A 15,489-nucleotide genomic window follows, 5' to 3' on the forward strand; every position below is an offset into this window, starting at 1 on the left:
AAATATTCTTAACTCCAAATACAAAGCTATAAATAAAATACACTTACCTTTTTGAAAGCCACAAAAAGTTCAAAAATATGTAAATATTCGTCGACGATTAGTTCATTTATTTTACTAAGGAAATTTAAAATGTTTATCGTTTCTTATTTTTAGTGGACATGTCATATACATTGTGTATACGTGTCAAAATTTAATAAAATATGATTAAAAGAGTCTATAACTCATAGAGATGAACATTAACTTGATGATGAACTTGAAGCAAATCCACGTATACCATTATTACTAGATTTTGTTATGTCATATTTTTATACATGGTACAACGTTTAAACACTCCAAAAAATAAAGGTTGTATTAGTAATTCAGTTTGTTTAAAAAATTACATTTAATAGTTAACTGTTTTCATTTCATTTTTCCATTCAGCTTAGCCTCTTAGCTCACCTTTAAAAACTTCTTCTTCTTTTGATTTCATTTCCTTGAAAATAATCTTAATTTAAATTGTCTTCGTCATAATATTACATATTTTGTTTTAGGTTTCTAGGCATAAATTCATAAAGTTCATAAATTGTTTCCACATTCGAAATACGATAAAAAGGCAATTAGGTTTTGTTATTCATTTATGGTTTTGTTTCCCCTTCCATCTTCTGTATAAATCTTGTTAAAGATATTTTAGTTAGTTTAAGGCCTGAAGAGTGCTGTAAATAATAGATGGGGTTTTCGAACTCAGTAATAAATAAGTATTGCATACTTTACAGGTGGTCCTATGCTGAATTTGCCGTTTTCAAAACATTATATTCAATAAAGTACACTTTACAAAATTGTACGAAAACATACGAAAAATGTTTGCCACATTAACATTAAATATTATCTGTTCTAAACCGTTTAAGGCTGCGTTCAAAAACGAAAACCATAGTTATTCTATTCGGCCTTGAGAAATGGCGAATATTCCTAACAAAAGGTAGTGTTTTGTGTTTTTTTTAGCTTTTTAATCTTGGGCGTGTATTATAATATTTATACGTTTTTATTGTTGTAAAAAATCAACTAAGTTTTATAAAATTACAAAAATAATTGTTATTCGAATTATTTTTGTTCGCATTTTCTATCATTTGCTAATTTATTCATTTAATATTTGGCATTTGTTGCACCATATTAATGTATCAAAATAGTCATTAAAACGTGGGTATTTTTCTATAGACGTTAGGTATGTATTGTATATAAAAAAACATTGCATTCATTAAGATTCTAAGAAACTGTTGTGGGAGCAGCTGGGAACAAGGTAACTCATCGTGTGAAATCGTTGGTCTTCAAGTTGTCCCCTCTTATTACAGCAGCCTCCATCATTCGCTACATTTTTAAAATATGGTAACACCCCGTTTCAAAATTTTTGGCGCAGTTTGTAAGTCTAAAAGTTTAAATTGTTCTTGCTTATAGTGGTTTTAGTACCGAAGATTGTGCCAGTTTTTGTTTGTTTTGCGTTGTTGTTAAACATTCGACAAAGTATTGGACTACGGCATGGTTTACAATCTATAGAAAACCAAAAATATATTTATATATATGTATAAATAACAAACCGATCGTAGTCGCGTATAGTACATAATAGTTTTATAATGTATAGTTTTTGTGCATTATACCTAACGCATAAAGGTGTACGTCAGGTGAAACACTAAAATTATGGTCAGCGGCATCAGCTGAAGCGTCAAACCCAGCCGCGAGGCATTGCCGCAATAGGTGTACAGTTCCTCCTAAATAAGAAAGGAAACAAAATATTTAAAAATCTTCTTAATTAAATGATCTCACTTTAATCATAAGACAAAACTTAGAGCGATTTGAGGGAGTTAGAGCGACCGTGGCAATCTTGTACACAAACTTTAGCTGCGTCGGAGTCTTTAGAGTCTGTACGTTTAATCTTTCCAGTTCTTATAGTTCTCTTATAGTTCTCTTATATGGTTCTCTTATAGTTCTCTTATATGGACAAACAGACTGACGGACATGGCCTTTACAAACTTATTAAGGAATCTAGTATACCATATAAAAATACTTACATCTTCGTGTACCGTATAACACTCCTCGATGCGCCGCCGTTCGTAGAAGCTCATGTTGAGCTTATAGCAGGGGAATTCTTTATCGTATTCCACCCGCTGGGGTTCAGTGGTCAGTCGAACGCTACGCGACGGCATCAGGACATTGACCACCACCAGCACCAGATTGGAGTTCGGGATCTTCTTAACCAAGAAGGGTCGAGTAGAGGGCGCTTCCACAAAGTCATTGATGCCCACAAGAGCAGATGGCTGCAGTGCATACAGAGTGGAGCGCTTGTCACACGCCTTATAGATGGGATCGGGTTCGGGTTCATCGAACATGGCGTTTTCGTCGTCACTATCATCTTTTGGCTTAGAAGCCGAAGCCTTTCCTCCATCACCCACGGCTACGTACTCGTCTTCAATCTCATCTGTATATTCCATAACTGAAAGAAGGATCAATTGAGATTATAGGATATACGGACTTTCGTTCTGCATGTTTTCGAGACAATCTGCTACTTACATGGCGCTCCATCGGCCCACCATTGAATTCTCTGGTATTGAAAAAAGAGTCGGCCCACTAACCACTTCCAGCCAAAACTTAACAATCGAAGGGGCTGGAGTAGGAAAAAAATATATGATATTTAATGTTTTTTATATGATTAAACTCAAATTTCTATGACTTACATGTAGCAAGCCGTTTCCATCGCTACCCGCCTTTGGCTCCTCCTTGCATTGCTCCTGGTAATCGTAGACCTCTATGCTGAGGAAGATGCCCCTTTCCACCATCGCAGTCATAACATCGCCGTGGAACTCGCCAAAGAACTTGCCAGTGGTGTTGATATTCTGTCCAATCACGATGTACGCATTATTGTCAATTACCACGCAATCCACGTCGTCATCAGTGCAGATGGGCAAGCAATGGTTGCACTATAAGTTCAACAGAACATTAAGTAATTTGATATGAAGATTTAATGTTTATCGACTAACATGATCCTCTGCTGTGATGCTGAAGAAGCGCTCCCACATCCGGGCGTGGGAGAACTGGAAGCCCACTACGCAGGCGGGAGCTTCCTTGCCACCATCCCTCGGAAAGATCGCATGCGAGGCGGTGACCTTGACCTCGCTGTCCTCCATTGGATCATCGTAGTACTTCACCGAGTAGACGAAGCTCTCCGATCGGTCCTCGTGGTGCTGCAGGATAGCACTCTTGTACCAGGTCTCATCGATGGCCGTGGTGTGGTAGTCCCCGAATTCCCGATCCGTGTCCACCTCAACCTCTCCGAAAATAAACTGCCAGCGGGTTAGGCCACTCATGGTGGCCACAAATCGCAGATCAGCACCGAAACGCTCTATCAACTGCCGTTCATCATCGCTCTCAAACCGCCAAACCCCGTAGCTGGAGTTCGTTACCTTGGCGTCGAAAATAAGCAGGTTTACTAGCTCCTTGTTGCAATAGTAGGCATTATCACCTAGCGTTTTGCGGCCACAGTTCACTGCAATTAAAAGCCATTTGTTTATGTCAGTAATATATTTCCTAATAATGGAGAAATGTGTTCGTCTTTGGACTGAATAATACTAAGCATTGACTGCAGGTCGCACAAACAAAAATTTCCAACTATTTAGCATACTTACGATCATCTTTGTCGTCCCAGTCGGATTCATCCTCCGCATATTGCTCTGGCCACTTCCAATCGTATTGCATCATTTTGCCCAGAAACTCGCGTAACTCCGCCTCGGGCGTTTTAAACTCATGACCCTCCAAATAATGATATTTGCAATAAACCCTGTATATAATCAAATGTTTAATGTATTAATATTTCTTGGAAATTCAGGTTCACACCCACCAATCAGGATGAACTTTCCAGTTATCGCCGATGAAGAAATCCGGTATATTTATCTTCATGTGCTTATTTTTGTCAACCTCCTCGCCAACTTTGATCCAAGTTTTGCCATATTCGGTGGGCATAACGATGCCCAAGGTGAATGGGGTGTTGGGCAGGGGGGCAAAAAAGTAGTCCTGCTTCTCCTCGGAAACACGGCGCATCTTGTCATAGTGAAATTTGACGGATATGCTCTTGAACTCATTGGCTTCATGGCGCACCATGGCGTTGCGAATATGTAGAATGGATTCGCCCGGTTCCCGCGGACTTTGGTCCTCGAACAGGTGCTCCACTTCGGTGAAGTCGATGCTGTTGTAGTTCGGATTCATCTTTCCATTGGTCTGGGTGGGTGATATAAGATTATGTATAAGAATTCACCATATGGTGATATGGTTCAGCTTACCCCAATGGGTCGTAGATCGGGATGCAGCAGAACATATCCATTGTTGGACACCACAAACGAATAGCCATTAACACCCAGCTAGAGAATACTGCCCAATTAGTATCAAACATTTTGGTTAAACTCATTTTCCCACCTTGTAGGGCAGTGTCAACTTGTCTATATCCTCCACGGGCACGTCTGTTCCAGCGACTCCTAACAAACGTGCCCTCGGATTGGTGAGGTTGGCGTGGCGATAAAAGCGATCGAAGGCGGGCACTCCCACGGATATCATCAGGCGAGGTCGTTTCTCATTGGACGTTTTTGGATCGTACTGTATGGTAAATTATAATATTACCATGTTTTTCTTACATAGTATAAATGGGTGTTATAAAATTGAGTATTCATATTTGTACATTCATATCAACTTTGATATCAAGCCTACAAGTATAAATATTGTTTCAAACTATAACTATTCCAAGGACTTCGACTTTATATTATGAAACTATATTAAAAACAAGAGAGAACTCTATAGTCGAGATCCCCGACTATCTGATACCCGTTACTCAGCTAGTGTAAGTGCGAAGGACAGTTTTTGGCGGTTTGTGGGCGTTAGAGTGGGCGTGGCAAAAAGTTTTTTGGCAAATCGATAGAAATTTACAAGACTAATACAAAAATGAAAAAAATATCAAAACATTTTTCAAAAGTGTGGGCGAGCTTTGTGCGGTTTGTGGGCGTTAGAGTGGGCGTGGCAAAAAGTTTTTTGACAAATCGATAGAAATTTACAACACCAATACAAAAATGAAAAAATATTAAAACATTTTTCAAAAGTGTGGGCGTGGCAGTTTTGGGCGCCTGTGGGCGTTAGAGTGGGCGTGGCAGCATGATTCGTCAAACTTGCGCTGCGTCTGTGTCCCTGGAGTCTGTATGCTTAATCTTAACTTTCTAGCTTTTGTAGTTCCTGAGATCTCGACGTTCATACGGACAGACAGACGGACCGATGGACGGACAGACGGACATGGCCAAGTCGACTCGGCTATTGATCCTGATCAAGAATATATATACTTTATATGGTCGGAAACGCTTCCTTCTGCCTGTTACATACTTTTCAACGAATCTAGTAAACCCTTTTACTCTACGAGTAACGGGTATAAAAATATTTCTTGAGTTCAGGCTCTAACCGTTTTGTCGGTGAAGGCGTGCGTCCAGGTGGGCGGATGCTGGTCGTTCTGTAGCACCAAGGGCGTGGCAATGACGTCGACGTACTTCAGCACCTCTTCGTGGACCTCATCCAACGTTTGGACATGCGAGTAGTATCCCCGATTAAGGCAGGCCATCCACTGGATCTCGCGCACCTTGGTGACCTCCTTGCCCAGTAGATAGGTGAACACACGGGTGTCCATCTGCGAGGTTCCATTTTCGCCATTGCCCCAGTTGTACTTCTGAAAGACTTCGGTGGTATTTCCAGCCACTCCGTCGGTGACCAACATAATGGCCTGGTTGCAGGTAGAATTGGTGGCACAATGACGACTATCGTAGTATTTTCGCAGCAGTTGGAAGGCCGTATCGTAGGCCAAGGTGAGATTAGCATAACCTTCTGGATCGTCCAACAGCTCGATCTGCTGATTGAAGACCTCTATGTTCTCGGGGGTCGCCTGGACGAGGGCTCCATTGAAGCAGGGTATTATGTCATTTACCTCACTCGAGTACCGCAGAATGGTGAAAAAGTCATTATTCGAGAAAGTGTCTAAGATGCTGCGAATGGTAAACTTTGCCACATGATGCCGGAAACCAGTCATTGAACCCGAATGATCCAGCAGGATGACAATGTCCTTTGAGCAGGTGGCTGTCTCAATGTACCAAGACCTTTTGCGGCAATCATAGGTGTCGGCATCATCCCGATTTGGTCTGGTATCAGTCCATTGGGCAGCCGGATAGTGACGCAGGATTCCCGTATCGGAGCCAAAGTACTGCCAAGATAAGGCCGGATCGGATTGGTAATTCTGCCGAAACACCTCGTCCAGATGCTCGGACCACATTATGGTCTTTAGAACACGCTCCGATCGATCCCATATATTCGATGGCACGTGCACTGAACTGTGTTCCGTGTCCACTGGCGTATTGTAGAAGTGTGTATCCGGATTCAACTCCATATTCCTATACATCCAGTCGTACTCAGCCTCCTTCGGTTCCAGCTCCTCGGAACTGTTTCCATTAAAGGTTGAATACTTGCTAGAGATGTAGGTGAAGTTCTTCAGCGCATAAGTGAGATTAAATTCAAAGTTCTCGTTGACGAATTCCGCCCGCTCCTGAATGCACCGCACCGCATCCATTTTCCTCGCCAGCATCCTGCCCACATTTTTGGTAATAGACTTAATCAGCTCTGTTCCGTTTTTCAGCTCCACACGGGCATTGTACTCCTTGTACTTCTCCTTGATCTCCTGCGACTTGGTGATCTTCTGCGCCAGCGCGAACAGCTCGTCGCCAAACTGGGTGGCCCACTTGCCGACGCTGCAATGAACAAAACATTTAATGAGTAAGCTATATTAAAAAGATGGCTTCTCTTATTTATTTTCTTACAACTAATTGTAAAGAAAAATTGTTTGAAAGTTTTACAATAATACCGAAGTGTTGATAAATCTGTAATTTCAGCCTTAGGTACATATAATTATAGGATTTATTACATTGTAGAATATTTTGTTCCCTCTTATGTGAATCTTATGCGTTATAAGAATTATTTTCACTTTAAAAAAATAATAACAAGTCATTAAAAGTGTAAAGCCCATTTTTGTACTTAGTTGGTAGGGTTATCCCTTCACAAAACTTGTTTTTTTGTATGCCTACAAACTTGCAATCCACTTAAATTTCTTTGTAAGTTATATCCCCACGAAATGCAAAACAGTAAACAGCACTGCCCGACGTCAGAATTGATCCAGCAAGGGGCCAACCACCTGTCCGAGTTCCACTAATTCAATTAGCGCACATGTTAGCCAGTGGTGTATAGGAGCTTGGGGTGGTTTGTTGGTTGTGTTCGCACCTTCCTTGCACCGCACACCTGGTCGAAATATATATGTGACAACGCCGTCTTCCTGGCAGCGCAGTCGGCGTTTCACCACGAGCAGCTGTTTCATGTTGAGAAATCAACAAGTGCCTGCGCGCGCACCTTTGCTCTTTTTCGCTCTCTTTTCCCTCTCTCTTCAAAGACGGACTTTCTCTTGAGAATATAATATGTTTTCGGACCGATTCCCATTAGTTAATACATTCGAATAGCAAATAAACTATAATAAACAATAATAACCTACTATTGGTTGCGAACGTTTTGGGCGTTAGTGATTTTGTGTGAAAAATTAAAAAACAAAAATACATTTCACAAATATTAGTTACATGTATTATGCTTCAAGAGACTAGTCCAACTATCACTAATTAGAAATTATAACATTTAAGTAACTAACTATTAAACTATTGGAAATTGTAATGTTGGGGGGATAATCATCATTACTTTAATTTGCTTTTTTTTTGGCAATTAGCAGTGAGAAACAAGAAATGAACATTCCAGCCGCAAAACGTTTAAGGCCTTTTAGGTATGGCATTAATTTTAAATACTTTAATAAAGGCTATTTGATAACTTATACAAAAGAAATAAGGTTTTTGCGAAATTTTGGATGCTAGTGTATATTTGAAAACGTGTTAATAATTTATTTGGCCAATGCATTTGCTTGACAACCAATCGCGTGAGAGTTTGACATTAACTATAAACATTTAAAGGCATTCTGTGCTACTCGTAGTGCCTGCGCATGACCGCACTATTTTCTTGCCGCTCTTTAGCTCTTTTTAGTGCGGGAAATCTCTTGACGTGGCTTTTGATGTCGCCGACGCAGCCGGCGGCGCTGTTTCGGCCATTTTCATTTCACTTCTGTCGCCGACGTTGCCTTTGACACAGTTATTCCGCCAGCCCCGAAGCACCCCGATATATGCCCCTATGTGCCCCTATATACATTCCCCGCACACTCTCAGTGTTTTGGCCCGGTCGGCGCTCGGTAAAATTGTTTTTGCCGCTGGTTGGTAGTTGAAAATGAACGATGCCTCTGTGGCTTTTATTGCGTTCTGGAGTTGTTTAATTAATTTGCCCATATTGCTTTGTCGTATCTCGTTTGTCATTGTTTTAGGTGGCCCTTGTTAGCTCCGACCACGGAAAATGGGAAAAGCATTAGCACTCGAGGAAAAGGTATCACTTACAGAGTTTATCGAATCGCTACCGAAAATGTAATCTCAACACATGAAAATTTCTCTTAAAACTTTTAATAGGACTTGCCCATCTCAATTTGAACAATATTTTCTATTTAAGATTAAATTTGTATTATGGCTCCCTCGGGCATAAATTGCTATATTCTATTAACGCTCGCCTGGCTCCAGTGCGCTAAAAACACCAACTTCCCATTAAATATTCCTTGTAATGCGAACGGACATAAAGCGATTTTCGGTCTCTGCTCGTTTCCATGACGCAGTTTTGTGGCTATTTAGTAGAGCTAATTTGGTTGGAGAAATTTTATTAAGGGGTTTTTGGTGTTTAATATTTGATTATTTATCTATCCATGATGTAGTTCGCTAATTGGACATTTACTTTATTATAATTTATGTGGCCCGTAATCTTTTTATGAGCCATTTAGATTTGCTTGCGTATTTTTGCAATGGAGTATGCAAAATCACTGAAACTATATGTGCTCTATTCATTTGAAACCTATTAATCATGAGGGTCCTGAGCTTTCAGCATATTGTTCACAAGCAAAAGAGAACAGATTTTGGTTACCCTAGATCCCCTGTTTCCTTTAATTAATTGTATGTTTTTGGCCGTGTGTTTAGTGGCCTCAAACAAAATGTCCGATAAATTATTCATTTTGCGTAAATAAGCATCAGGGATTCTACCTTTTCGCGTCATTCCTAATGTCAGCATGTCAGAAATACAATTTTCATGTTGCTTAGTAAAAACTTGGGGCATACAACAAAAATTGAGACCGTCTAGCAAAGGAAATATTATCAGGGGGAGAAAAGTCTAGAGACCATAATCAGTATAAATGCTGACGCACAAAGTAAAATAAAAGTGTTTGAAACAAGAGACAAGACGCTTAGACACGCAACGAAAAATGACGAAATAAATAAAGTATGGCATTTAGACCATAAGAATACCTTACGTACAGATGATACAATAATTATACCCGTTACTCGTAGAGTAAAAGGGTATACTAGATTCGTTGAAAAGTATGTAACAGGCAGAAGGAAGGGTTTCCGACCATATAAAGTATATATATTCTTGATCAGGACCAATAGCCGAGTCGATATGACCATGTCCGTCTGTCCGTCTGTCCGTCTGTCCGTCTGTCCGTCTGTCCGTCTGTCCGTCTGTCTGTCCGTCCGTATGAACGCTGTGATCTCAGGAACTACAAAAGCTAGAAAGTTGAGATTAAGCATACAGACACCAGAGACATAGACGCAGCGCAAGTTTGTCGATTCATGTTGCCACGCCCACTCTAACGCCCCCAAACCGCACAAAACTGCCACGCCCACACTTTTGAAAAATGTTTTGATATTTTTTCATTTTTGTATTGGTCTTGTAAATTTCTATCGATTTGCCAAAAAACTTTTTGCCACGCCCACTCTAACGCCCACAAACCGCCCAAAGCTGCTACGCCCACACTTTTGAAAAATGTTTTGAAATTTTTTCATTTTTGTATTGGTCTTGTAAATTTCTATCGATTTGCCAAAAAACTTTTTGCCACGCCCACTCTAACGCCCACAAACCGCCAAAAACTGTGTTTAAGACTCTCCTTCTCCCTTCCACTAGCTGAGTAACGGGTATCAGATAGTCGGGGAACTCGACTATAGCGTTCTCTCTTGTTTTTACATCTAACCATTTATTTCCAATTATCTTAAATCTGAATTTGTCAGATAAAATGTATGAATGGAAATGAATAAGTAATTGTGTTTGTGAAACCCAAACTAAGGACTAATCATTGTTAGTGGTTGTCTTAGCAGCTTATCGGCACATCATAATATTTACAATTAGCAAATCATTTGAATATCCTTCACTTGTAAAAGACTTATGCTTATTCTGAGAAATTTGTTGAATGAAAACCGTGAATTAAAACAACTTGAGTTGAACTAACAATAACAGTTTTCCTTTCAGCTACGTTTCGTTTAGCTATTAGACTCATAATAGTTGCAATATATCTTTAGATCTTGCTAAAACGAAAACAACTTATATGTAGAAAGTTAATTTAAATAACTACATTCAAGTCCCAGATGGCAATTTCTGTAATCAACCAAACCAACTTTTTTAGGACTAAATAACGCACTCAACAAGAAATTATGATAAAAAGTACATAATAAATTGATGATTTATGAATTTAATGATTTAAATTTTGTAGTGGTATCGGATCGAAAGAACATGAAAGTCAGCAAGAATTAAAGGCTTTATGATTACTTTAAAGTTTTAAAAAATACAGAACCACTTTGAATTCACCCGCAATCGCCTGAATATAAGCTTATTCACAGCCGGCAGTCGAAAAAGCCCATTTTGTACCCACAGGGAATATTGTGTAGACTAATAAAAAGCCGTGCGACAGGCAAGGAAATTAGCATAAATGTACGAAAAATTAACGAGATGAGGGTGGCGGGCACGCCCCGTAATTGACTTCTTTTCAAAGCCCCATTTCTACATTCCCTTTGTCGACATTAAAATCCTTGCGTGTCTCTTAAATGTAAATATCCTACTGACCAATTACCACCTGAGGGAGGTGGCAGATGACAGACTTACGCTTCATCAGCCGCCGAGGCCTCCGCCCAGTGGGTGGAGGTCGAGGGGAAGGTGCCGCCATGCGGCCCGCAAATCAGCAACAACAACAGCGGCTGGGAGAGAAAAAATGCGGTCAAAATGACAGCGAAATGTGTCATCAACTTTTCGCATAAACCAAACATTTTTCTCGCATTTTCCTTGGTTTTTTTCGATTCGATTCTCGCTGGTATTGTTCCTAGGGACTATAACGTGGCATTTGGCCCCGTTTCTGGTCAAGCAGGCAGGCGGTACACTTTGAAAAACACGAAATACCACTTCAAAATTGATATACAATTTTGGGTGGAGTCGCAACGTCGACTGCGACGCAAGCAGAGCTTTTCTTTTCGCTCTCCACCGCACACAGGCACACAAACACGCCGAACGGCACACGGGGCGTATGCGTAATGCGAGTAACAATAACGATATTAACTGCGATTAACGCGAGCCTGTGGAAAGCGCGATTCTATTCATTTCATTTTTTCGGTGCGCCTTTGAAAAGTGGCCACGGTTTTCCTAATTTATTTTCGTATTTTAGTTTTTCACAGAGCTGCGTGCGTTGAAATTTTCTATATATAAACGGCGGGGCTCTGAACGGTTTGATTACACATATGGAACACACTGTCGTTTGTGACTGTATGTGTGTGTGTGGACGGGCGATGTTAAATTTTCCGTGGTTTTCCCGTTTTTCCGTGCCACCAGCCGCCGACGTCGAAGAGCTGCGAACAACTAAATCGGATTTCTGGCAAACGTAAAATGCCAGCTCTTCTCTTCAGGACAATCCTTGCTCTTGAAAGAGAGTCATATTTTTAGTCTCTCTCCTTGTTTACATTTTGAATGTCTAAAACAGCTGTTTTCGTGGATTTTCCATTATCTATTGATTTTGTCACAAGGGAACTCGTTGATTTTCCCACGCGTATCTTCTTTGTGCCGCTTGTTCACAACAGAGAGGAGAGTTTTCCGTACATTTCAAAGAGCTCTCGAAAAGAGAAATATCGAGATTTTCACACTTCAAGAGTTTATAAAAATATTTTCAACGCCTATGGATAGTACTTGTAGCTTTGTTGATTCAAGGGACTCGTATATATGTGTAAAGAAATGTCGAATTGATTTTAATAAAAATATAAAAGCATTAATTATAATTACCAAAAATGTTGAAATTAGGTTAATAGTTATTAAGTTTTTTAAGCAGTAAATGTTTTTTCTACTCAAATGAATTTAAGAGGCTATTTAAATCATTACAGCCTCAAAATGAATATCAGTTGATTCAGCTTAACAATACTAATTGGAACCGTATTTAAGTCTTCAGATTTATTTTAAATTAAAGCTATCTACCCTTTAAAGCTATCTACTTGCATATTTCATAAACCTAAAAAAAAGACTTTTGGGGCCCATCATCTTGCCATAATTCCGGTTGAAGTATTCAGTCTGCGTTTAGCAACAAAATCCAATTTCGGTTGGCGTAAAAACCGAAAAAAACAGAGACGCACATGCGAGGCGGCAAAGTTCAAGCGCGCCTACCGCACACCAGTAGCATATCCTCACCGAAAACCATCCGCATATATGTACATATAAGCACACAAACACACGTAGAACTTCTGGCAAGGACGTGCAGGATGCCAAGCACCAGTTCACATTAATGTGGAGACAGGGTCAGAGGTTTCCATGATGACGATGACAACGCACTTAGTCAAATTTTTAATGAACTCAACAGCTTTTTACTTTTACACAGAGCGCCACTACCAGCGGAAAGTTAGGTTTTTTCGACTAAATGATACCCGTTATACTCAGTATTTTTAGTAATACTGGATTTATTGTAAACCTCTTTTCTTAATAAAATGTTGAGAGAGGATTATTTTTGTGTTTCTTTTTGTGAAACTTCTGTTAAGGCCATGAAGCTAATAATACTTTTTTTCAATGTATTAAAAATGCATGCCGTTTAATTAGGCGATGCTAAAGCATAACTTTAATTTTTGCCATTCACTATTTACATATTCATAAATATAATATACCCGCTCTTTTAATAAAATGATAAGTGCAAAACCAACAACTAGAAAAGCGTATGATGGAGGGCCCTTTCGGAGTGTAGTTGCCTGCAGTTTGTACTGACAAAAGGTGGAATGCAAAAAGAGGAAAACTTGCAGTAGTGGCATTTCAGGTATTTTTCCCAGGCTCTAGCCACTGCAAGCTGGCTAAATTGCGAGCACGCTTTTGGGGGCACCCATCCTCCAAAACCTCATGTTAATGCTCTCGTAATTGTGGCAGCTGTAGAACACGTATCTGCCGGATGAGAAGCAGTGTTACTTGTGTGTGGTTGGTTCAACACTGAAAAAAGTCGTCCGAAACTATTTTACTAGTATATTTTTAGATTTTTCCTTACAACTGGTTGACGTTAAATACCCCGTCAGGTTAACGAGCACTAATTATTATTTAGCTGTCCCAAGTGTATCAACAACTTCACGTCTGCCGGCACAAGTGGGCGGAAAGTTAGCCCCAGAAAAACCGGAAAATTTTGCTATGCGCATTTCATTTGCATTTGAAATTATGAGCAGCCCGAAATTGCGTCATGTTTTCCGCTCTTGACTCTTCACCGATAGCCGTTGGTAGAGACTGCCAAAAAATTACGAAAACTTATACGCACCTCAATTAGAGACAGATAGACCAGAAAAGAATTTCCAATCGAGTCGAACGCCTTGAAGAACATAATCAACTTTAGTCAGTTAGCAACTTTTTTTGTCAGCCAAAAACCCCGGTAGTATTTCGCAACATCAAAATTCGTTTCCCTTTACTTTTAAAACAGGGTGCTTAGATAATTTGTATGCCATTATGGGTTTTAAGTTATAGTGCTTCAGATAAAAGATATTTTAAAGGGGCTCAAAACGGATTTATATCTAATAAAATACCATTACAGAATAAATTAATTCTAAATTCAGTTCATAAAAAGCACTTTCGATTACTGAACCCTGTGGCCATAAATTTCCTAAGAGAAAAACCTATTTGAGTTCGCCCTTTCACCTTCACCTGCTGTTTACTACGGTCACCATTGCAATAACAAAGAGAAGAATGACAATAAGAAAAAATCCAAAATAAGTACAAAAAAAGTAGGTTGACATCGAGTGTCAGTTGCCATTTCCATTTTACTGTTTGGATTGGTGCCAGTTTGTATCCTTTCTGTCAATTTTCCACTACACAATTTTGGCAATGTCCTCGAGAATCTTTTATATGTTTATGGTATCGAAATAGATACGTGTATAAACTATTAACATTAAACTTAAACCCAAGATATTAAAAAACTAAACGTATATTCTTGAATTAAATCTTTTCTTTTCATACTATTACTCTTCTTGCTTTTTTTTAAATACATCCTAAAACTTAAGGAAACACATGCAAAACATTAATACCTAGCAAATGAATTCACTCTTATATATTCAGAAAAGGCATTGTCTTTTCTGGGCTTAAATTAAAGTGTTCATATTCTGATAGGTTCATCTTTCCGTTATTGGTTTCTTGTTTTCTCACAGTTGGCTAGCTTCGCTTTATAGTCGCTTGACAACATCAGCTTCATTTCGTTGTGACCATAAGTCCTTTACCCGAATTTTTCATGTATTGCTGCCCAGTGAGCAGTGAGCGTAAATAACGTGAACATCCCAAAGCGTGGAAAAAGTTTTAACAAGCTAACATGTTTCGAATATTCTATAATGTCCTTTCTACCTCGTTCACGTTCATAGCCGACAAATTGTTTCCAAAGCTGCAGGGCTTATTGGACTTTCGGTTGTGATTTCATTAAATCTGTTAAATCTGGAGTTTCAGCTTTGCAGTCTTTTAATTGCATATTAATTTTGCAGATACAAATACAAAAATAGGAAAAACAATACGATGAAGTCTGGTCATTAATTATGTCAGATCTGGCTAAAGTCTAAAGGCCAGCAGTTAACTGAGAATCGAGTGTCAGAGCCATTTCGGCAGGGGAAGTGGCATAATTTATGGACTGGTGCCCATTTCATGGGCTTTTGCTTCCCGGTAAATTATGGCACCCGTACGTGTCCTTTTGTGTCCTTGTATAATTTCTCTCCAACTGACAATGACACTGACGCATTTGCTTGTTGTGTTTGCGCTCACATTTGTCCCTTTAATGCCAGCATCCATTACGTTTCGAATACGAAAATGTTCTCATTAGCCCGTTGTCAGAATTGAATTAATTCATATAGCCAATTCTGCTAATTAGTAATTTCTGGTATTATTTGTTGTCAAACAAAATAGCCCTGTCAATTTTTGGCTTTTGGTATTGTCGATTTGTGTCGGCTTTGTGGTTGGCTTTAAAATATAAAACCTCTAATTTGCTGCATGATTTGGCAATGAGGGACCATTTTATTACACCTGTGTAGC

The 15,489-nt window shown here is 39.4% G+C and overlaps 1 protein-coding gene across 1 annotated transcript; it reads right to left on the bottom strand.

Moving 5' to 3' along the window:
- Positions 1–1,180: 1,180 nt before the first annotated feature.
- LOC6528941 (voltage-dependent calcium channel subunit alpha-2/delta-3) lies at positions 1,181–11,833 on the bottom strand. Its single transcript, XM_002089937.4, has 11 exons — positions 11,089–11,833; positions 5,459–6,788; positions 4,435–4,611; positions 4,302–4,379; positions 3,863–4,239; positions 3,651–3,802; positions 3,006–3,511; positions 2,703–2,945; positions 2,539–2,632; positions 2,040–2,461; positions 1,181–1,739 (listed from the first exon to the last, which is right to left on the bottom strand). Exons 1-11 carry the CDS (start codon positions 11,247–11,249, stop codon positions 1,629–1,631), a joined length of 3,651 nt encoding a protein of 1,216 aa, XP_002089973.2. The 5' UTR covers positions 11,250–11,833; the 3' UTR covers positions 1,181–1,628.
- Positions 11,834–15,489: the final 3,656 nt, after the last annotated feature.

This window comes from Drosophila yakuba, chromosome 2L (assembly GCF_016746365.2).
Source record: "Drosophila yakuba strain Tai18E2 chromosome 2L, Prin_Dyak_Tai18E2_2.1, whole genome shotgun sequence".
Lineage (NCBI taxonomy): Eukaryota > Metazoa > Arthropoda > Insecta > Diptera > Drosophilidae > Drosophila > Drosophila yakuba.

What these genes read in the sequence shown, in the direction of transcription:
- LOC6528941 (XM_002089937.4), bottom strand. Translation starts at nt 11,249, where the DNA reads ATGTTTGGTTTATGCGAAAAGTTGATGACACATTTCGCTGTCATTTTG. An exon ending in CCGATCTACGACCCATTGGG is followed by an intron (nt 4,240 to 4,301) that starts GTAAGCTGAACC and finishes TCACCCACCCAG; the next exon opens with ACCAATGGAAAGATGAATCC. An exon ending in ATGGAAACGGCTTGCTACAT is followed by an intron (nt 2,633 to 2,702) that starts GTAAGTCATAGA and finishes TTCCTACTCCAG; the next exon opens with CCCCTTCGATTGTTAAGTTT.